This window comes from Urocampus carinirostris, chromosome 11 (assembly GCF_059441175.1).
Source record: "Urocampus carinirostris isolate Australia breed hairy pipefish chromosome 11, RoL_Ucar_1.0, whole genome shotgun sequence".
NCBI lineage: Eukaryota > Metazoa > Chordata > Actinopteri > Syngnathiformes > Syngnathidae > Urocampus > Urocampus carinirostris.
The window spans coordinates 32,683,246-32,705,374 of record NC_142359.1 but is presented as its reverse complement, the minus strand read 5'-3'; the positions used below and the strand labels follow the sequence as shown (position 1 = coordinate 32,705,374).

At 40.9% G+C, this 22,129-nt stretch overlaps 1 protein-coding gene and 1 pseudogene across 3 annotated transcripts in view; one reads left to right on the top strand and one right to left on the bottom strand.

The window, feature by feature from the left end:
* Positions 1-234: 234 nt before the first annotated feature.
* The window catches only part of tbc1d22a (TBC1 domain family, member 22a), a 146,535-nt gene continuing 124,640 nt past the window's right edge, over positions 235-22,129 (top strand). For all 3 annotated transcript variants that reach the window (XM_088348194.1, XM_088348195.1, XM_088348193.1), the window contains exons 1-5: positions 235-431; positions 828-884; positions 4,326-4,509; positions 4,573-4,801; positions 10,998-11,177. In XM_088348194.1, the coding sequence (XP_088204320.1) occupies positions 370-431; positions 828-884; positions 4,326-4,509; positions 4,573-4,801; positions 10,998-11,177 (712 nt within the window). In that variant the 5' untranslated portion in view covers positions 235-369. The remainder of the gene's footprint in view (positions 432-827; positions 885-4,325; positions 4,510-4,572; positions 4,802-10,997; positions 11,178-22,129) is intronic.
* On the bottom strand, positions 9,961-10,080 carry LOC148357108 (U2 spliceosomal RNA; annotated as a pseudogene).

Sequence of the window (22,129 nt, the reverse complement as noted above, 5' to 3'; positions counted from 1 at the left end):
TATATATATATATATATATATATATATATATATATATATATATATATATATGTGGATAGTGTTCTGGTCCTGATGTTGGTGGTCTACCGTTTGATTGACAACGCTCTTCGCCTTGTCAACAAATCCACAACATTGATAGTGACGTGACACACCCATCAAGCCAATCTCACTTTTGATTGGTCTAAGACAAAAAAGTACCGCAGCAGCCAATCACAGACGCGCTTACTTGCCGACGAGGAACCATCAACATGGCAGCGCTCTGAGTTTTACCGGAAGCAACCTGGTGTAAATAAAGCCTAAATAGACGTTTGAAAGAGGCGACAGCGTCCGCACTTTTGTGTTTGGGACTGCTTGGACCTGAAAGAAAAAATGTCGAATGACGGAAACAAAAAGCAGTTCTGGAAAAGAAACGCGGCGAAGGTTCCCGGCAGGTGAATGACGCGTACCCCTACGAATTGCTAAATTAGCCTAGCAATGCTAATTCACTCTCAGTCCTGGAAAAGTCCAGACGTCAAAATGTATTTTTCACTCCGTGGCATGCTTTAAAAATACTTGCGACTTTTGAAGTCCGTCAGCTATGACACTTTTTTGCTCGATAGTTATGATACACGAGTTTTCAAGGCGATTAAAGATGCGATGCTAACAGCGGCTAACACAATTCCAGCATTCTTCACATGACACCAAAACACAAACTCGCGTTTAATTTTACAATTAAATGTATGTGTTGTTTGAAAAAAAAAAAAAAATCATATTCTTGATCTTCTACTATAAGTGTTATTGCTCAGCATGCGCGTGGTCATCCAGTGTATCTCTGTCACTTTCCCCAGCATTCAGCATGTGTATGGCGCTCAGCATCCACCGTTTGATCCACTTCTTCACACTAAGTAAGTGCAATGACATCTGTTCATATTTGCAATCTACTTTTGTATGTACACTGGTGGGCGTGGTCCGACTCCAAATTTTCATCGTTTTTTTTTTTTTTTGGTATCGTAAATCTTGTTTAATAGCTTGCCATGAAGATAAAGAGGTGGAAGTGCCCTGACCAGAAAATCAAGTTGTGGGGGATCGTCGATACCCAGTGTATTGAATATGCTTCAATGATGATGCGTGTGCAAATACAATTGACATATTTTTTCAAATCACATTCATTTATGTAGTGGTACCTGACTCTAATTGTTTTCCACAGTGAAGTTGTATAACGCATTCATTGTGAATTGAAACCGGTTCAATCAATTCCAAGGTCATCAAATGCAACCAAAACCCCATTAAATCAGTTGTACCTATCCTGTAGGTAAACTAATGTTCAGTCAATGTTCAAATACACAAATAAAACAATAAATAAGTCAAAATAAATGCTGAAGAGGAAGTTACTATATAGTACACAGTTCAACAAACAACAACAAATGAATGAAAATGCTCAAATGCAAAAAGTCAGTTAAATGTCATTCACTTGGCACGCTTTTCCACACGTGCTGGATCGCTACTTTATGCATCCATTGTTGCTTCTGTCTGGATCTTGGAATGTTTATAAAATGTTTCAGACAGTTTTCATCAAACATCTCCATTGACTGTCCTCTTTTGATTTTATTGGGAGTTATTTTTGTGATGAAAACCTGCAGTTTTCTCCAGCAGACGCTTACTTAATTTTTGCTTTCGGTAATGGTTCTTATTGTTCATTGTCTTCCTCGGAGTGCAGCTGATGCATGTTACTTTTTTCCAGCGAGATCTTTTTTTTTCCATATCCAAATCATAGGAAGATTTTGCATATCTTCATTTATTGCCTCCCCCGGCTTGATAATACAGTGATACCTGTCGCCACTGTCGCAGAAATTAGGTTGTCTTTTTGTCACAAGACCTTTGAGATCATGGACATGCTTCCCCCGTATTCCTCGCCAAATCTGCAACTTTAGCCCCACTTTCATATTTTGCGATATTTTCCTTCTTTTCGATTGTAAGTGGAGCACTGGCTTTTATTTCTCTCTCTTTTTGCTGGACCAATGTTTGCAAATTAAATGCTGTACTTGCCCAATTCACACCATAAAATTGTGCCCCTGGTAGCTGCAATTGTGCCCCTGGTAGCTGCAACCAAATAATCTACAAAATAAACCATTTGGTATTTTAATGCAGGGGGTTTGCAACGGTCTCAACTCCCGAATTAACCACTCGTACTGAGTTGGTGCATACCTGCGCTAACCTTTAGTAGTGGTGTCACTGACTTCCGATACTCGGTAACTGATTGTATGAAAAAAGAAGATTTTAGTCGGACCCACACTTTGGATAACGAAACTTTTTTGGCTGGATCGATCATAAAACCAGGCGCCACTGTATAGCCTTAAATCTTGGAAGAGACACAAAGGGCTACACAAGCCCTCAGTAACATCACACATTTAGAGTTTAGCTGTTTTATGAATTGCATTATAAGTGTTTATGCAAAATTTATTTTAATGCTACTGGAATGAAGTATACCGTATTTTCCGCACTATATGGCGCACCGTGTTATAAGGCGCACCTTCAATGAATGATATATTTTAAAACTTTTGCCATACATAAGACGCACCCCATTATAAGGCGCCATAAGTGCATGCTGGTTTAAGATCAGGTAATTGTGCAATTTTGTAATTGTAATCCTGTGCAGTCCTTCGAGACATTTTTGTGATTAAGGGCTATTTACGGTAAATAAATGTGACTTGACTTGACTACAGTAGAGAATGTAGTTACGTTATGCAACCTCTAGATCATGGGTGGCCAACCCGGTCCTCAAGAGCCGCATGTCCTGCATGTTTTGGAGGTTTCTCAGGTGATGCAAATTTTAAGATTGTTTGCAAGCTGTGCGGGAGCTTGATAATGACCCAGGTGATTGGGATCACCTGTATTTGAACAGAGAAACTCCAAAAACATGCAGGACATGCGGCTCTTGAGGACCGGGTTGGCCACCCCTGCTCTAGATGTTGCCACGCTAAAGGGAATGTCAACAAAACATTCAAAAAGGTCAAACTTTATTGTTAACAAACGAAGTCAGCTGGCAGTTGCTGTGAAACAGTAGTTCGAGTACGGATGGATAGATTGCATCTTTTCATAAAACGAAAGCACCAAGTAGGACCACCCCTGAATTCTTTAATATTGAGTTCCTGTGCCAGCGCTGTTGCCTTCATACGTATAGTTATCGTACTGACACTTCTGCTTGCCGCTCTTTGTTGAACAACCCACTGTTCAAGTGTTTCCTCTAACTCTGGCCATCTTGCTTTATTGCCACGGAAACTTTGTTGAGTTTTCCTTACTTGGCGGAGCTTATCTTAATCCTTTCTCCACTTCCGTACTATCGATTAATTTATGTTTAACTCTCTCGCTGCCGCTCTATTGCCGTGTTGTGCTGCGTGACTGATCGCCTTGAGTTTAAACTCGGCGTTGTACGCGTGTCTCTTAACAGGAGCCATTTTTTTTATACAAATGCACGTATGAAAGAGAATCGTTGTTTAATATTTCCCAGTATGCACAGTGCGAAAAATGGAGTCGGCGGCTGTTTCTCGTAGTTGCGAGACCTTGCGAATTTAATATTGAGCCATATATAAGGCGCACTGTGTTATAAGGCGCATGGTCAGCTTTTGAAAAAAATTTAGACTTTTAGGTGCGCCTTATAGTGCGGAAAATACGATAATTGCATTACAGTTAAGTTGTATTCATTTTCAGGGGGTTTTCTTCTTTTCAGATGTATATCTGGTTAGCCATAGAGTTTGCTCTCGAAAAAAATGTTGATTTTATGATTCTTAATCTATTTACAGCAGTGGCCAAGAGTTCCGCCCTTGGGGATGGAATATTTTCCAACTCCTGTTGGTGGGACTGGAATTAAAATGTGAAGCATTGGTATAGCTGCGATTATTAGCGTTCCAAGAATGTTGGATAGTTTTCCCCAAAAAGTTTTTTTTTAATCTTGGTACTTTTGAACTTGTGGACTCAAGAACTCTGGAACACTTTTATTTTTGGATATCGGATTCATTACAAATCAACTGGGATACGGGGGAGGAATATTTTATGAATCAAAAACCACAAGTCGTATGAGTACTTTGTATCGAATTTGGCTTTGGTTAAAATTTGATTTGAAGATGTGTAACCAAACACTACTTTTTATTTATTTGATTCACTCATAAATTACACATTTTTGGCTGTTTGGAAAATAAATGACTCGGTAAAATTGATGAATTTTGAGATGCTGTTTGAGATGACGAAGACAACATCTTACAATGTTAAATATCAAATGTTTATAATAATAAAAAAACAAAACAAATATAGCCACTAGAATCTGCTATTTTCTCCTTCTTTTCTACTAGTTTGATCAAAGCTGGCCAGAGGCCATCTCCCGCCACGCCAGGCAAGCCCAAGAAGGCCACCACGTTTCAAGAATTTGAAAGCATCACAAGTGATGCCTGGGATGTCGGGGATGACGACGATGAGCTGCTGGCTATGGCTGCGCAGAACCTCAATATTGAGGTCGTCATGGAGACCGCCAATAAGGTATTGTGTTGATATAACGGTCCTAGGCAAGTGAAGATTCATCCATGCTTATCCTCGATGCAGGTGATAGAGAATCATAGCAAGTTGCAAGAAAGACAGAAGCTTGATGACCCCGGAGATTTGCCCCATCGAGACAATGATGTCCAAGAAGAGGCGGCAGACGATTACGAGGAGGATGACGACGAGGGAGACTTACCCAGTCCAGAGGCTCCGTTCTCTTTCCAAAACAGTCTAGACACTGAAGGTCGCCTGGTAAAATCCCTGAGCGAAGCGCCTATTGGATCACCAAAAGGTTAGTACCTCTTTAGATTCCTTTTTTCAGATTTATTGCTGTAAAGTGTCTCGGTGTTAAGAGACTGTCAAAGTTGAAGTCTTAATCACGAAGTCAAACTGGAGTGATCTTTATATTATGGTTATTATATAATTTGTCTCAGTCGTCATGAGAGAATTGACGCTGAAGAAAAAAATCATTGGGTTCTGACTGTGAGGTGAGCAGAGAACATGGAATTAATTGATGCAAATAATTTTTGGCAGCATATCATTCAGGCCAAGTATCGGAATAACTCCACGACACGCCAGAAGTGAACTTTATTGATGCCTGAAGTTTCTCGGCAGCCGTCTTCTGCAATTGTTAAATGACTGAAAAGCAGGAGTTCGTTGTGCTGGAAATCATTTGAATTTTTTTTGACTACTGCTAGTCAGAAGGATACCTTTTAAGGTTTTAACTTGGCTCCAGTTTGGCTGTTGAGCAATGTGTACTGAAAAGTGACATGGTGTGGGCACTTGGTAAAATTCTCTATACCAGGAGTCAGGAACCTATGGCTCTTGCATTATTATTTCATAGTTTTATCAAATCATCAAATGTTACACAGTTAAATTAATACGCTGAAGAAAAAGCCATGTTTGTTTTTTTGAATTTGGTCTTAAAATATAAAGTATGGCTTCCCCCCTCAAAAAATAATCCAAATAGTTTGCTTTTATGGCTCTTTCAGTCAAAAAGGTTCCCAGTTCCTGCTTTATACCGTAATCCCACATTCATGCAATTGACTGCATTGCGTTCATCGTTCTGATTGGCTTATTTTTCTCTCAGCTTCCAATTATTTGACAGTAGTTATTTCTAAAAGTAAAACAAAAGGGTTGTACAATACTTTTATCTGGAAAACAAATGATGGCGTATTTAGTTGTAAAGAAACAAAGGTTTCTACTTTACGGATTTTGCCTATCATGGGTTCTTACAGGTGCTTTAAATCCTTGAAAATACTTGAATATTAATGTTGTGTTTTGGAGGATTTAAAACTGCCTGGATTATGGGTGAAATGTTTGCTTGTAAATGCTTGGATGTGTTGCCGTGTTTCTGAACAAGTCTGATTAAAAATGACAGACACTGTCCAAGTGGCCCAGTATATGCTAAACAGGGCAATATAAAAATATGTATTACTGCAAAGATTACCATTATGGACATGTATTATGGGCCATGTAAAGAATGAAGGTAACATTTCCCAGTAGAAAATTCGAATGGGAAGCGCTTCCTGCATGGGAAGAGATTTGTTTCACAAACAAATATATAGGCAAATTACTTAAATTATGTCTTGATAAATGCCCCTGCAAAACAGAAAATCACATATGCAAATCACATTATATATATATATATATATATATATATATATATATATATATATATATATAATGTGTGACTCACACCAAAATTTTTCTTTTCTTATTGGTACTGTAGAAAATGGAAAATGGGCTTTGAAAGTCCTCCAAACGTTTATTAATTTGGCCATAAAAAGGGTGTACAAACCTTGTTCTTGGGATGTAAGACCTTCGATAAACAAGGGATCACTGTATTCTGAATTCTATATTTTTTTTTATGTATAACCTTAAATCATGGGCCTGCCAAATGTTACTTTTTATAGACTTTTTCAGACAAACTTTTGTTTGACTTTTAGGAATCCTTAAAATATTCACTGTGTATTTACCAAGGATTTATAGAGTACTAAAATGTGCTATAAAAATGTTATCACCATACTGCGTAGCCCATCACATGTACAATCTGAATGCCGTCAGTCATATTGCGGTGTTATGGTTACATAAACGGTTCCGTGCCTTCCAGCGCTTCTTTTCATTCCCTTAAAGACGACACAGCTTGAGCCCGCACACTCAGGCCTGGCTTATTAAAGCAAGACAGGTTATATTTTACCTATAGATAGATACTTTATTCATCCCCGAAGGGAAATTCACATTTCCAGCAGCATCCCTGAGCTGAGAACAGTACAATAATAAAGCCAAAAGAATACAATATACAAATACCCAATGTGACGTGCAAATGCCCACTGTAGCGTGTTATATAGAGTAACTAAATAGTGCTACACAGAATACATATTGCAGTAAGATTCGGTAATATCCAATGTAGGTGGTGTGGTTTAATGTGGGCCTTTACTCTGCCGGGTGGAGTTAAAGAGCCTCATGGCATGAGGAAGAAAAGATCTCTTCAGTCTGTCCGTAGTACAAGACAGTGACAGCAGTCTGTCGCTGAAACTGCTCTTCTGTCTGGAGATAATGCTGTGTAGTGGATGCGATGGATTGTCCATGATTGACCTCAGCGTTTTCAGTGCTCGTCTCTCAGCTACTGTTGTTAGGCTGTCCAGCTCTTTGCTCTCAACAGAGCTCGCTTTCCTAGCCAGCTTATTGAGACGAGAGGCGTCCTTCTTCTTGACGCTGCCTCCCCAACATGCTGCCGCATAGAAGAGGGCGCTTACCACTACTGTCTCATAGAATATTTTCAGAAGCTTTTTGCAGATGTTGAAGGAGGCCAGCCTTCTGAGGAAGTAAAGTCGGCTTTGCCCTTTCCTACATAGAGCTTCTGTGTTGGCAGTCCAGTCCAGTTTGTTGTCCAGCTGCACACCCAGGTATTTGTAAGTCTGGACAAATTCTACACATTCTCCCTTGATGGTTACAGGAACCGGGTGAGTTCTGGTTCTCCTGAAGTCCACCACCATCTCTCTGGTCTTGGTGGTGTTTAGGTGCAGGTGGTTTGCGTCGCTCCATCGGACAAAGTCCTGAATCAATTTCCTGTACTCCTCCTCCTGCCCGTTTCTGATACATCCCACGATCGCAGTGTCGTCGGCAAACTTTTGCACATGGCAGGACTCAGAGTTGTACTTAACGTCCGATGTATATAGAGTGAATAGGAACGGAGAGAGAACGGTCCCCTGCGGAGATCCTGTGCTGCTAACCACAGTGTCCGATGTACAGCCCCCCTTTTTCACATACTGGGGTCTGCCTGTCAGGTAGTCAGTAATCCGTTCTACAAGTTGTGAGCTAACTCCCATCTCTGTCAGTTTCCTACTCAGTAGCAGAGGCTGTATGGTATTGAAGGCACTGGAGAAGTCCAAAAATGTAATCCTTACAGCCCCCTTCGCCCTATCCAGGTGAGAGAGGGATCAGTGTAACATGTATACTATAGCATCCTCCACTCCTACCTTCTCCTGGTAAGCAAATTGCAGTGGGTCGATGGCGTGACGGACCTGTAGCCTCAGGTGGTGCAGCAGCAGCCACTCCATGCTCTTCATCACATGTGATGTCAGGGCGAGCGGACTGAAGTCGTTGAGTTCCTCAGCCTTGATTTCTTTGGGACTGGGATGATGCACGATGTTTTCCACAGCCGAGGGACCCTCCCCTGTTCAAGGCTCAGGTTGAAGATGCGCTGTAGAGGGTCTCCCAGCTCAGACGCACAGGCTTTCAGCAGTCGGGCGGATACTCCATCCGGACCAGCTGCCTTGCTGGTTCGTAGCCTTCTCAGCTCTCCACACACCTGGGCTGAAGTTATTTTTAGTGGGGGGATGTCTTCCATGCTAGTGTCCAGAGGGGGAGGGGGAAGGACAGCTGCATTACTCAGGGGTGAGGATGAGGCGGAGTGGTCAAACCTGTTGAAAAAGTTGTTCAACTGGTTGACTCGCCCCACATCTATATTCACAGCCACACCCTGCTTGGTGCTGCAGCCAGTAATTGTTTTCATCCCTTCCCACACCTCCTTCATGTTGTTGTTCTGCAGCTTTTTCTCCAACTTCCTCCTGTACTGCTCCTTCCCTTTCCGGAGCTGGACTTTGAGCTCCTTCTGTACTCGTTTTAGCTCCTGATGATCACCATTTTTAAAGGCCCTCTTCTTTTGGTTCAGAAGGCACTTGATGTCGCTCGTGATCCAGGGCTTGTTGTTGGCATAGCAGCGTACAGTCTTTATAGGAACAACATTATCCATGCAGAACTTAATGTAGTCAGTAGTGCAGTTTGCCATCTCCTCAATGTCCCCACTGCTGGACCCTAGCAGGACATCCCAGTCCGTACATCCAAAGCAGTCTCTCAGAGCCTGCTCTGCCTCGGTGGACCTTTTTCTAAAAGAGCGTGTGGTTGTTGGTAGTTGTTATATCACCCTCTTTCACCCTTTCTTTTGCTCTTATTCTCTTTATCACTCTTTCTCTTTTTTCCTCTCTCATGTTCTCTCGCTTTTTCTACCAAATTCTCGCTCTCGCTCTCGCTCTTGCTCTCGCTCTCTCTCGCTCTCTCTCTCTCTCTCTCTCCTTGTCTGTATCGCTCTCTTTTAACATCACTGCTCTATGGCATAGTCCAAATTTGTCACTCACCCTTGTGTTTCCATATTTTTTTTGAGTGAATTTGCAACATGTGGTGTTCAAGGGAAAAAAATAATGGAAGTCCCTGCTGCCGCCGTGGCTTCACACTTGAATCATCTTTGCTTATCTCATTCAGGAGAAGAAAAAAGGGGGAAAACTGCCATCTACACTAATTAGTATCATTTCAACAGGCGACATGCTTCAAGCTAAACAACGTTCAAAGAAACTGGTTTGGAGATTTGGATAGAATGTAATGCTGACATACATAATCTTGTCTTTGGCACAATCCTACTCTAATAGTAAATGGGTCATGCTTATGATTGAAAAACCCATGTAACAAGTCACCTTGAAATAGCTTCCTCAAAATAATTTTCTCATTCAGATAATAAAAGAGTCATTCATTCGCAATGGACTTGTTTATTGTTGAAAAACTGTATATACACTCAATTCAGCCTTATACCTTTTAAAAATTATGAAAAGCACCAAAATGCGATACTCACTAGAGCCTTTAGGTTAAAAAATAGATCTGTTTCAAAAAGCTTTTATAGCTGTAGTATTTATCATAAATGCTTTTCTTTATAAGCCCAAATTCCGGACCCCAAATTGGCCAGAAATCCATTGTGCCTTATGTAACGATTGTATTCTTTTGGCTTTATTATTGTACTGTTCTCAGCTCAGGGTTATTGATCTATCTTCGTTATTCATTATCCATTATCCGTAATCGGTCAGTTCATAGTACGCTACAAAGCCAAGGAGCCGGGACTCTTACTCTCAGCCAAAAGGCCAAGCTAAGGTCCTAGCCCTAAAGCCTTGCTGCGATCATTGCGAATGCACCGTTCCCGGAGGTACTGCAATACCGGGCCGATGCGTGGAGTGGACAGAGCAAGCTCTTATTCCATCTCCGGATTGCAAAAATCAAAGATCATGGCAAAGGCCAAGCTAGATGCACAATTGTAACTACATAGCTAGTACACAGCTGACGATTCCGTATCACTCACACTGTGGCTACAGTCGTAAGAGTGCCCAATCCTATCAACCAGGCCACTAGAGACTTGGACGACATAGGACAAGGCAATAGTTCTTATCACACTATTTTGAGGCACGGTACCAGATAAAATTGTTAGCGATATGAGAAAAAAATCTTTTAGTTTTTCTTAGCTCTAAACGGCATTGCAACTAACAAACGTTATTGAATACATCTGGCCAAGCATCACTTGATATCTTTCAGGATGACTGAATTACTTCCCACAGTGCATTGCTCTTAATTCAGCTCAGAATCTCGTGCGCTTCGTAAATACTTTGCGAGTCACCTATACAATGCTGGATTTTAGTAGTTCCTAACCTGTTCCGTACCACGGACCGGTTTAATGTCTGACAATAAACTGTGACTAAAATAGTGATGATGACATAAAAAGCAATTCCTTTTCATGTAATGTCTGTATCCTTAGTAGTCCATTGAACATGATTAGGTTCTCGCCCTGCCACGTTGCAACCAATTTATGCATTTGTGAGCAGTGTTGTGTTTCGATCAATCAATGCTCAAATGTGGTACTTATTTATTTTTAGTGCAACCTCAGTCCTGGCTGTAGTTACAATTTTGTGCGCCTCATATTCCGGTGCACCTTGTATATAAAAAACATCAGAAAAGACTACTTTTTGGGAGTGAGCCTTATTATCCGGTGGAACTGATAGTAGGGAAAATACAGTACATGAGCTTATATATTTAATTTTATATGCTCCTTTTGTGGACTGGTAATACAAAATCGTCATCTGTTATTATTTCACTGACTCAAAAAAACTCCCTTGTATGCATCTCTAACGTTTTTGACTCTCCTCCGCTTTATTTTTCTCCTGGGTCAGATGCTGCAGGTGAGCATGCAGCCCTTTACAGACAGCGGTCTCTTCCCCACCGACCGGTCATACCACTTGTGGCGCGAATGGCCGACCAGAACACATCAGGTACTCCTGCCATGACTGAGAGGGAGGCGTCACGTCTGGATAAGTTCAAGCAGTTGTTGGCTGGCCCCAATACAGATCTTGGTAAGTGTCGAACAGATTCATTTTTTTAAGTTAGGCTTTGACTCCCGCTCACAAATTTCTGTTTCTTTGAGATTGTTTGGCTCTTGGTTGTAGTATTTCTTGGGCTCTTGCTCTGCCAGCTGGGCCAGAAAGGACGAGGTGTGTAGGCAGGAGTGGGTCACACAAGCATCTGTAGGATAGTACCATAACCTGCAGCAGCAATAGTCAAGTGCACTTACTGCACCACGTTGATTAATATGTACCTAATTTCAACCACTACATTAAGTTCTGCATGGACAATGTTGTTCCTAAAAAGACTGTACGCTGCTATGCCAACAACAAGCCCTGGATCACGAGAGACATCAAGTGCCTTCTGAACCAAAAGAAGAGGGCCTTTAAAAATGGTGATCATCAGGAGCTAAAACGAGTACAGAAGGAGCTCAAAGTCCAGCTCCGGAAAGGGAAGGAGCAGTACAGGAGGAAGTTGGAGAAAAAGCTGCTGAACAACAACATGAAGGAGGTGTGGGAAGGGATGAAAACAATTACTGGCTGCAGCACCAAGCAGGGAGTGGCTGTGGATATAGATGTGGGGCGAGTCAACCAGTTGAACAACTTTTTCAACAGGTTTGACCACTCCGCCTCATCCTCACCCCTGAGTTGTGCAGCTGTCCTTCCCCCTCCCCCCTCTGGACACTAGCATGGAAGACATACCCCCACTAAAAATAACTTCAGCCCAGGTGTGTGGGGAGCTGAGAAGGCTACGAACCAGCAAGGCAGCTGGTCCGGATGGAATATCCCCCCGACTGCTGAAAGCCTGTGCGTCTGAGCTGGGAGACCCTCTACAGCGCATCTTCAACCTGAGCCTTGAACAGGGGAGGGTCCCTCAGCTGTGGAAAACATCCTGCATCATCCCAGTCCCAAAGAAATCAAGACCAGAGGAACTCAACGACTTCAGGCCTTCAAGTCCTTAATCTTTAACTCTCTTGCTGCTGCTTAGTTTTAATTTTCTTCCATGAAGCGTAGAAATTGACACATTGCGGACGAAAACACGGAGCGCATTTAAGGGAAGGTGAGGTTTTGGATTTAATTAATATTTGTGGGACAACTGTTTTTTTTTTCTTTAATGTCCAAAGTGAATATTCTCTAAGGCACTATCAGACATCCCCCCTTGATTTTTTTTGTTTAAGAAAATGCTAAATTGCATCAGGTGCTTGATCCATTGATCCTAATAAACTCAAAACAAAGTTAAAAAAACAGATATGGTGGAGTCGGATATGGAGACTCATAGAAGTTTCATTTGGTTGGAAATGTGAATGTTTTTACAAAAACGTCGGATTTCACCCAAAAATGTACCGTATTTTCCGCACTATAAGGCGCACCGGGTTATAGGGCGCACCCCCAAAAAATAGTTTTTGGTCCTATATTTTCCATACATAAGGCACACCGGATTATAAGGCGCTACAATGGGAACGTCGACAAAACAGTCAGATAGTTCAGTCAAACTTATTACCCCCTTAACATTCCGAAAGCTTGCAAGGAAGCAAATACGTGTCATAGACACGTGCGGATGCGGTGTCTGTACGATGTCACCAAACATTTCTTAGTTTCCATTTCATTTTTTGCTGGCAACTGTGTAGACAGCAAAGTAAGAATTTTATTGTGCAGGGAAACGGGTTCTTTACTGTGCATATGACAATAAACACTTTGAATTGACTTTAGTTTAAAATAGACCCATTACAGAAACATCAAGATCGTTCTAAAACAAGATACCGGGAAAATATAAATCCGCATAGCTCACCCAAGTTCTCTTGCAGCCTTCACGTAACCATGGTCTTCTTAATACCTGTGAGTGTAGTAAATGCAGGAGAGTAAAATATTTACAAATACAGAATAGTAAAACATGTTTTCTCTATACCGTAGTGCAACCCAACCTGTGATTCACATTCATCTTTTTCGGCCAATAACAGGATTTGTTTCGCCCCTTTAGCCAATGCGAGCCTGTAAATGATAAAAAGGATCCGCCCCCTTTACCTCCGAATAACTTTAGCCAATAGTGACTGATTCAAATGATGATTGACACATTGGTTAGAAAATAAAACGCCGGTATATAAATCCCAGCATACACCGCGGACGACTTCGCCTTCAGGGGAAAATCTAGTCGGCGGCTGCTTGCTTCAGTTGCAAGACTTTGCGACTTAATATTGATCCATATATAAGGCGCACTTTATAAGGTGCATGGTCAGCTTTTGAAAAAAAACCCAAAGGCTTTTAGGTGCGCCTTATAGTGTGGAAAATACGGTAAGTCTTAACTTGGTCAAGGCTTGTACCTCTGACATCCCAGTCTCTGGGATGGGGGCCTAACCTTTAGGCCACCGTGCTGTTCTACATCTGCCGCCCTGCATAAAACGCAGGACGAACGGGCACGCCACACAATTTGAAGAAAATCTGAGACTTTTATATGCCAATAAAACTTTCTTTCATAAGGCTGGCAAGATATGCTCTGTTTTAGTTCACAATAAGACCACATTAAAAACTCAATACTGTTTTAAACACACCAACTGTTTAGTTTCTAAATTTCCAACAAACCGGTGGAATGTATTGTGATCAAGATCATTTTAAAACATATTGCATGAAACAAATTTTTAGTTTCAAATCGCTTTTGTGAGTCCTGTTTTGTGATGCAAGGACAGGTATTAGTCACCAATATTTTTTTTTGCTTCAATTCAATGACAATAGCACAGCACTTTCGGAAGAGTGACTGTCAGATTGTTTATTTTAAATGCTTATACACAACTATTTAATTTAATATAAAAAATACTGTGGCAATAAATCATTTTTGGCCGAACGCTAATATACAGCAAGGATTTTTAAATAATGTGTTAGTAAGTGTTAGCATGGTTTGTGTTTATTCCTAAGGTGAGGCCCAAATGTTAATGCTTATTGTTACTTAGACTTGACGTAAACCATTCTCTAGAACATGCTGAATTTGTCAAGATCTTGGGACAGGAAGCAGTCAACTGGACATTTTTTTATTTCCTATATATAATGTTGTGTATTTTCTGCCGATGCCCTTGTAACACCCATTGCAACCTGGGTAGCCTGGAAGGAGGATCAGCTCATGCGTGGCCCCTTTCTGAAGGTTTCTTTATTTTCTCCATGCTGAGGTTTTGGATTTTTTTTTTCTTGCTCCATGTAGGTTTCTGATCAGGGGATGTTGTAAATGGTCTGTGCAGCCCATTTGGGCACATTGTGATTAAGGGCTATACAAATAATCATGACTTGATTTGTTATAGTTGAAATTTCTAAAATGTCACTGCTTGATTCGGTTTGCAGTAAACTAACTTTCTTTTTATCCCAGAGGTGTTCACTATTTGCTAAGCCCTCCAAATGACTAAACAGTGGCACAACTACATTGAGGTACCACTGATTTTACAAAGGTATGGTTTAAACAAATAATTAAATAAAATGAAAAGAAAGCAAAGACTTAAAAGTCCTTACAAAATCTGCTTGAAGCCTTCTATCTTTTATCTAGAGTTTTTATGTCATGACTTAAGTGGCTTCTGTGTGCTGCCCTGCAGAGCACTCAAGAGAAAAATGAAATTAATTAGTGCTTGATTATGAATCACACACTTATATAGAACATGCAGTGTCAGAACTAGGATAATACCGAAATGACATGGCTTGATAATCGGTAGAGTGGGTACCTTAATTGCTGTTTGTAAAGTTAATGCTGTTTTCCCTCATTTACTGTACCTTAGAAATCGGACTATAAGGTGCACCTGATTATAAGCCGCACCCAGTACATTTGTAAAGGAAATGTTTTTTATACATACACAAGCCGCACCTGACGGTCCCTTAACGTTTCGACTTCCTGCTGGTGGGCCGCCGGACTTTTGATAAACAAATATGTGTCTTTACGTTGTCTAGAGTTTCTGAAATACGTCATGCCAAATATCATTGGAAAGCTTAAACTCTTGGAAATATATCAAATAAACACCACAACCAGTCTGAAGCGAGATACCCCAAAACTATAAAGCTGGCATAACTCACCGTTACGTCCCCTAAGCCGTCTTCAATTTCTTTGAATGTTCGCGAAAATGGCTTTGTTAAATCAAGGACAGTACATGGAATCTAATCGTGTAAAATATTTACTCCCACACACACGATAATGCTGACAGACAACCAAGAATCCGCCTTAGAAATTTCTGCTTCGTTGGACATTGCTTCTTGTAATCCGTTCGTTTCGCCACATTATTTGCATTTAAATAATTACAAACTCGTTAAATTATTCCCTATATCGTATTTAGCGCTCCCCTTTCGATTGACATATTTTCCATTATGAGGGTTTGATCATAATAGTTTTATTCATGCACAAAGCATGAAGTTACATTAACGTTGCGTCTTCTTCGACACATTTATTCCATGTGTCTCACTCTTACCGAATGAATTTGCCGCATCAGGGTTCAAAGCTTGGGAAAAAGTTGCGGCTTATAGTCCGAATTTTACTGTGTTTTGACTGAAACACAACCACTGTATAATCAAGGTCATTATCACAGTGTCAATGAGTAGTCCAGGATCTCTGCTTTATTTAATGGTACTCAGTCTTAACTCCCTCATTAAATAGGTTCAATGGTTAGTAAACTGCAGGATAGCAGATCCATCGTGACGTATCAAACTTGCCACTGCCAGGCATGATTGTCATGCTAATTTGAATTGTAATTACCTTGTCAAAAATGTAGATGTGATGAGGCGACTGAATTCATTTTTGCTTTAGATGGATATTTATTGAATCGATAGAAAGTATTACTTTCAGGAGAATTTAAAGTTATGCTTGAGGTAAAATGATAAAAATCACAAAAAATACATTAATTGAAAAATAAGAAAAAAATCGATCTTTCAAGTGTCTTATAAAATAGTTTTTGTAAGTATAGAACATAAAATTTGCACCTAAAAGTGCTCTTGGTTCATTCAATTTAGCCTCACTGCACTTTTCCTTCCCTGTTAAGTCCCTTGGCAAACAAAAATCCTTCACGGTAACAAATGTTCTGTCTGGTGGCTACTACATTGCTATCCTGACTCAATGTTGCCATTCACATTAAAAAAAAGGGCACAAGATGGTGGAACGTAGGCCGTGGAGTTTGCATGTTCTCCCCGTGCTTGCGTGGGTTTCTTCCGGGCACTCCGGTTTCCTCCCACATTCCAAAAAACATGCTTGTCAGGTTAATTGGCCGGTCCAAATTGTCCCTCGTTGTGAAAGAGCGAGCGAATAGTCTGTCCCTGTGTGCCCTGCGATTGGCTGGCAACCATTTGAGGGTGTCCCCTGCCCACTGCCCGAAGAGAGCTGGGATGGGCTCCAGCACCCCTGCGACCCTACTGAGGATAAGCGGTGCAGATAATGGATGAATGGATCGTTTTTTGCCTGCTGTTCCTTTAAATTTCTTAACCCTTAAAGATCAAATTCACAAACTACTGACGATGAAAGTAAAACAGATGACACCCCATGTACAAAAGAGCAACTCTCTCAGCTGTCCTTGAGCTTAAGGGTGGGCTTCTGGGATGATCAATCGGTATGCTTCCTCTCTTGAATCGTGCAATTAATCGTGTAGGTGACGGGGCATTTTTGAAGGACGGGCCCCCTCTGTTCTGTAGCAGTCAGGTTTCTGTCCCTCTAAAAACATCGCACTAGCTGGGTTCTCCATGCCTCCAATTATATAATATATTGTAGTTTGACATTAATTATGTCCGATTCCAACATTCATAACGTGTTCTTACAAACCCCTCTTTCTTTCTCGCTCTCTTCTTTGGTGACAGCAGTCTGCTTAGCATGTAAGGTTGTGCCCAGGGTGGTGACCTGTGCATTTGCAATAGTGGGCTGATTGATGTCAGGTAGGTTGCTGCTAATTATTCCCAATGTCCTAAGGCAAGCCTGTCTGCCTTATGATACAGGCCACAGCGCTGTGTGCGCTGAAGCGCTAGGAAACTGAAGGGGGGGAACAAAGTGTAATTGAACTGTATAATGTACAATGAACCCTCACTCTTTGTGCCATAGTTGTGAAATACAGTTTCCTGTAGAATGTGTTAACTTCGAGACTGTTGCCAAGTGGAAATCTTTCTTGTGCTATGTAAAGTCTGATGGATCGTTTAATCATGTTCTGAAAAAAATGGGATTAGGTGAGGGCTGATGCATTTGCTCAACTGGAGAAAGGCGGTGAAGCTGCTGCTGTTACCATGGTGATGGTCATCATCTTCCTCCCCTGTCTTAACTTATTATAACTTTTCTGCATCTTTGTTTTCTCAGGTCCTCTATTAATTTGTCTTTTTTTCCACTGCCCTGTACAGTGCAGTCATTATGAGCTCCCACGCACAATCACCCCAAATTACATGGAAGAAGATATATCGGTGGAGAAAGTGCCACACATCGTTTAAAGGGAAGACAAAAAAAGCCCACGTGCGCATTTTCTTCATCCTTGCCCAAGCACTTTTTATTCTTTTTCCAACATTGTAGATGAAAGCTTCACTGTAGTGACACTACGTAAATGACCTCTCCTACTGTATGATGGAGTCACAGCATAAGCACCGCTCCCATGCCAAACTAGTGATGTAACGCTGTTTAATGCAGTGCAGATGATGCCCGGGTCCTTTTTAATAGCGTCTGGCACTGTAAAAGTGAAGGAGCCGTAATGCATCCTTCTTCTTTCATGCATCAATTCGATTAAAGAAAAAAATAGGTTACATAATTTGTATAAGGAAATCCTGGGATGATTTTTATCAAGCTACTGTATGTCCATCTACAGTGGCTACTTTGGTCGTGCATAGTTTGTATTTTAGTAAAGGGGCCCGCTTGCATATGAATCGCGCAATTCATGTGACGCTTTTTCATCGACGGCCACTTGATGAGAGAAACATTGTGCAAGTAGGTCTCTGGCTCGTGCTCCCATTTGTTCGCCAGTTGTTCATTATCATCTGATTTCACTGAGCGTATTCATGATGTTATACGCTTCAGCTGCTACACACATTATAATTATATTGTCAAATGAACATGACAGAACTTCAAAAGGTGCATGTTCAATTTAAAATAAAAGCTTTTTGTCGGTCAAATTTTAAGATGACTCAATAAAAAGCAAGGCTAACACACACTTATCCACTTGCTCCTCATATGGCCAATGTCCCTTTCCAGCCATCTGTGCCATCAATCAGGTTGGCTGAGCAGGTATAATCCGAGTGTGCGGTGGTGGCGTTGGGGTGTGGTGTCTTTTTACAAGTCTTGCTTTTTTACGAGCCTTCTGCTGCCTCGCAGTAGCGGTGGCACTTCGTCCTTAGAAGAGTTAGATCGTCCAAGAACCTCGACGCATTGAAGGTTTATTGTAGAGGGTCTTAAATATTTTACCACACTGCATGATAAAGATGTCACTTCTAATAGCATTGTTTTTTTGACCTCTTAGAATAGTGTCAGGTGGCATATGGGAACAATGTATGACATTCACCTTCTTTTGACGTGCTTCTCAATATATGACACAATTCGCTTGTATTGCAATTGTGATGTGACTTCTGAATAATTAGAGCAAGTGAAAGTTCTTGATCGTTGGTCGTTTTTTTGACCTTTTAGGCTTTTCATGCTCATTTACATCACCCCTTTCATGCAAAAGTCTAAGGTTAAAACTATTGTTTGTACTCATCATTCAAATATGAGATGGTGGAAAAATGATAATAAAAATTAAACATTTAGTTTTTATTGTCATTGATTATATTGATGCTTACATTGTTTAAAACAAGATTTTATATGGCACTCCATAGTAAACACGTAATAAAGAATGAAAAGAAAAACAAGATAGAAAAGAATGTAACAATAAATGAGCAAACATATTTAGAAGTAGTGCTTGGAGACTGCCCTATGTTGTAAGTGCATTAGAACAATAATGCATGGAGAAATACAATCAATGACTTTTAGCAGCAACATATTTCCAAAATAAGTTGAGAAATTATCGGTGAAGATTCATATTTCTATCTATAGGAAAGTAATATATTTTTCACAGTCTTGTGTGCTTGTTTAGGGTGCTGATGGGCTTGGGAAACAAACTGTCGCTGAGCCTATTTGTCCTTGTTTTGATGGACCTGCGGCAACACAGCAGGTGAAAAGGTGGTGACCGGGGTGAGAAGAGTCCTCAATATAGTGACGGCAATGTCCTCCAGTCTGTGCAGAGAGATGCCGATTATTTTGTGGCCTGAGTTGATGACTCTAAGGTCCTTCTTTCTGCAGTCATGCACCTGTCTTATGTGTGCTGACATTGAAAGTGTAAATGAATATACTCCTCCAACACACAAAAATTAAAGCTATGTCCTAATTCTTATTTTTAAAAGTAAAGTGGGAGATTTGAAAACTTTGTAACTCTGATGCCATCTCCTGGTTTAAAGTCATAATTGTAGCCTTAGGCTGCCTGGTCATGGTGTGCGCGCAAGTAACCTAATGTGTTCTGCCCCGTTCAGCTGTGTTGAAAGTAATACGAAAGCAGATAGGTGCAATGGAAAACAAAGCATGAGGGTTCTTTGATCTCTGTTGTGCATTGTTAATAAATACTTCATAAAGAAGACATTAACCTTTCAACTTTTTAAGGACACCTCAAACAACGCACGCATTTTCTGTTGCATATTTTTGTTTGAACTGAAGTGTGCGGTACGTTCACAAGTTTGCCAGGACCTTGCTTTGCCTCAACAATTCCCCGCTCCATCTGAACGATGCCTGAATAGTGCATGGCTCCGGGCCGCCAACCCCTTCACCTCACCGAACCCATCAAACTCCCTGCTCGCTGACTGACAGCCCTTCTCTTGTCCTCACCAACGTCCGGCTTTGATGCCGGATGCCTGTTGTTTTTGTGCCAGTCACACAAGCGTGAGCACGGGCAGTCTAGTATACTGAGTGACAGGATCAGTAGACGCGCAAGAGGTGCATGCTTAGTGTACATGCCGTCATTTGCAAGTCGATGTTAAAAGGACAAGCACTCCTGTGGAAAGGCTTCTGAGCCATGATTCAGTCCATTTCTTTTCATTCTAGACTCTGTTAAGATAGGAAAAAATGAGGGCTAAATATTGTAGTGTCCCATTTAGATCGGATCAATTGACGTAATGATTCCAAAACTATATATTGAGTACAAATCATTTATTAACCTCACAGCAATGTAACAAGGAAAATTAACTTAATGCATGTTTTAAGGCGATAATCTTTATAAATTGTGATGATAAAGCCCTAAAGTAGCCTAGATGGTAAGGCGCCCGCTTTGAGACTGGGAGGTTCGGGTTCGCGCCCCGGCCGAGTCATTCCTAAGACTTAAAAAGTGGTCGGCGGCGCCCTCTGTTGGCTGCGGCTGCATCGGCTCGCTACAACGGGTCAGGTGCAATCGACATTTCGTTCTGTGTACATTGTTACACAGAATGACAATACAAGGAAATTATTATTATTATTATTATTATAAAACAGTCAATTGTCTACTACTTTGGTTCCTATTACCCAAATGTCAGGGTTATGATGCACAGACAATGGGTCAATTTGTTTATATTTAATAACTAACAACTCCTTGTTTTGTTTTAAACATCAAAACCTGGGTAGTGAACCATAGGAACTTGACAAGATATCTTTGTTTTTTATTTTATTTTGTTTTTATTGTAGTTAACCCCTCTTACCTGGACAGCAAGGCAAGAAAAGGTAGAAGGGAGATTAACTTTAGCAGGAAAGCGGTGCATGTAAATTTATTATCTGGGTATTAGAAGCAAACAGACCACGTTTATTTCACGGACGATTGAAAAAGGCAACATTCAATCGTCCGTGCCAACCTAATTTTTCCCTTACAATAGGGGCTGCCACCATTTGGCAAAACCTGTAGATGTCCATCTTTTGTACCTGCCTCCAGTACTTTCTATAAAAGCTGCAACATTTTGTTTTTTCAAAGTGTTGTAATGAAAAGCAAACCTGACTTATCATGATATATTTGTAAGGTTTCAATACAAGAGAAGCTGTTGTTCAACAGAAGGAACACGGTATTAATCGCCCCCATGTAATCCACAGGTTAATTTCATCCAAGACCAAATGCAGTAATGTACAAATTTGTGACCAGTCAAATGGTTTGTTATGTACAGTATTTTCAGGACTATAGGGCACATCGTGTTAAAAGGCTCAGCCTCCGTAGCTGGTTTTATTTCTGTATTTAAAACATTCACAGGGAGCACTGCATGATGGAGCGCGGTGCCCTCTGCTGCGGCCACCCTTACAACAACATAGACCAGCATAGAGGTGTGCATATTTTAAAAAAAAAAGCAAAACTGAGGGTTTTTTTGTGGTTTAAGTATTAAATACAAAATAAAACTCACGGATCAAACACAATTTTGAAAAAGAGCACCATAGCGACACACAAGAAGGGGCCTGAAAAGTCTTAATTTACTGTTGTGCTTTGCCCTCTGATCCACCGCTCAACTCTTTCTTCCAACTCAGGCTACATAGCCTTGTTCCCGCGGAAGCTCAGCTGAGTTTTCTTTACTTGTCGAAGTTCTTTTTTCAGCTTGCTCCAATTGCGAATCATCGATTCGTTATTCTTCAACTCTCACAGCTGCTTGCAAAGCATTTAATTAAGGGAAAGGGAAGTTTTGGATTTAATTAATATTTGGGGGGACAATTCTGTTCAGCCTCTGGTAGCAGAATAACTTTCAAATGGCTAGATACGCTACAGCGTTAGCATCCATGTGTACTTCCGCAAACATGGGCTCACTGCTTGTGAGGTCATGTGTCCTCTTCTGCGCATGCCAGGCACTTTGCGTTTAAACAGGAGACGCTTAAATGTCGCAGGAGATTGAATACAAGTCAAATTCATTTGGAAACGTGAACAATCTCACAAAAAACATCAGATTTAACGCAAACATCTGAGTTGAGCACTAGGCTCTGCCTTATGTACAGGCCCACACCTCACCCTTAAGCGGTTATGCCCACA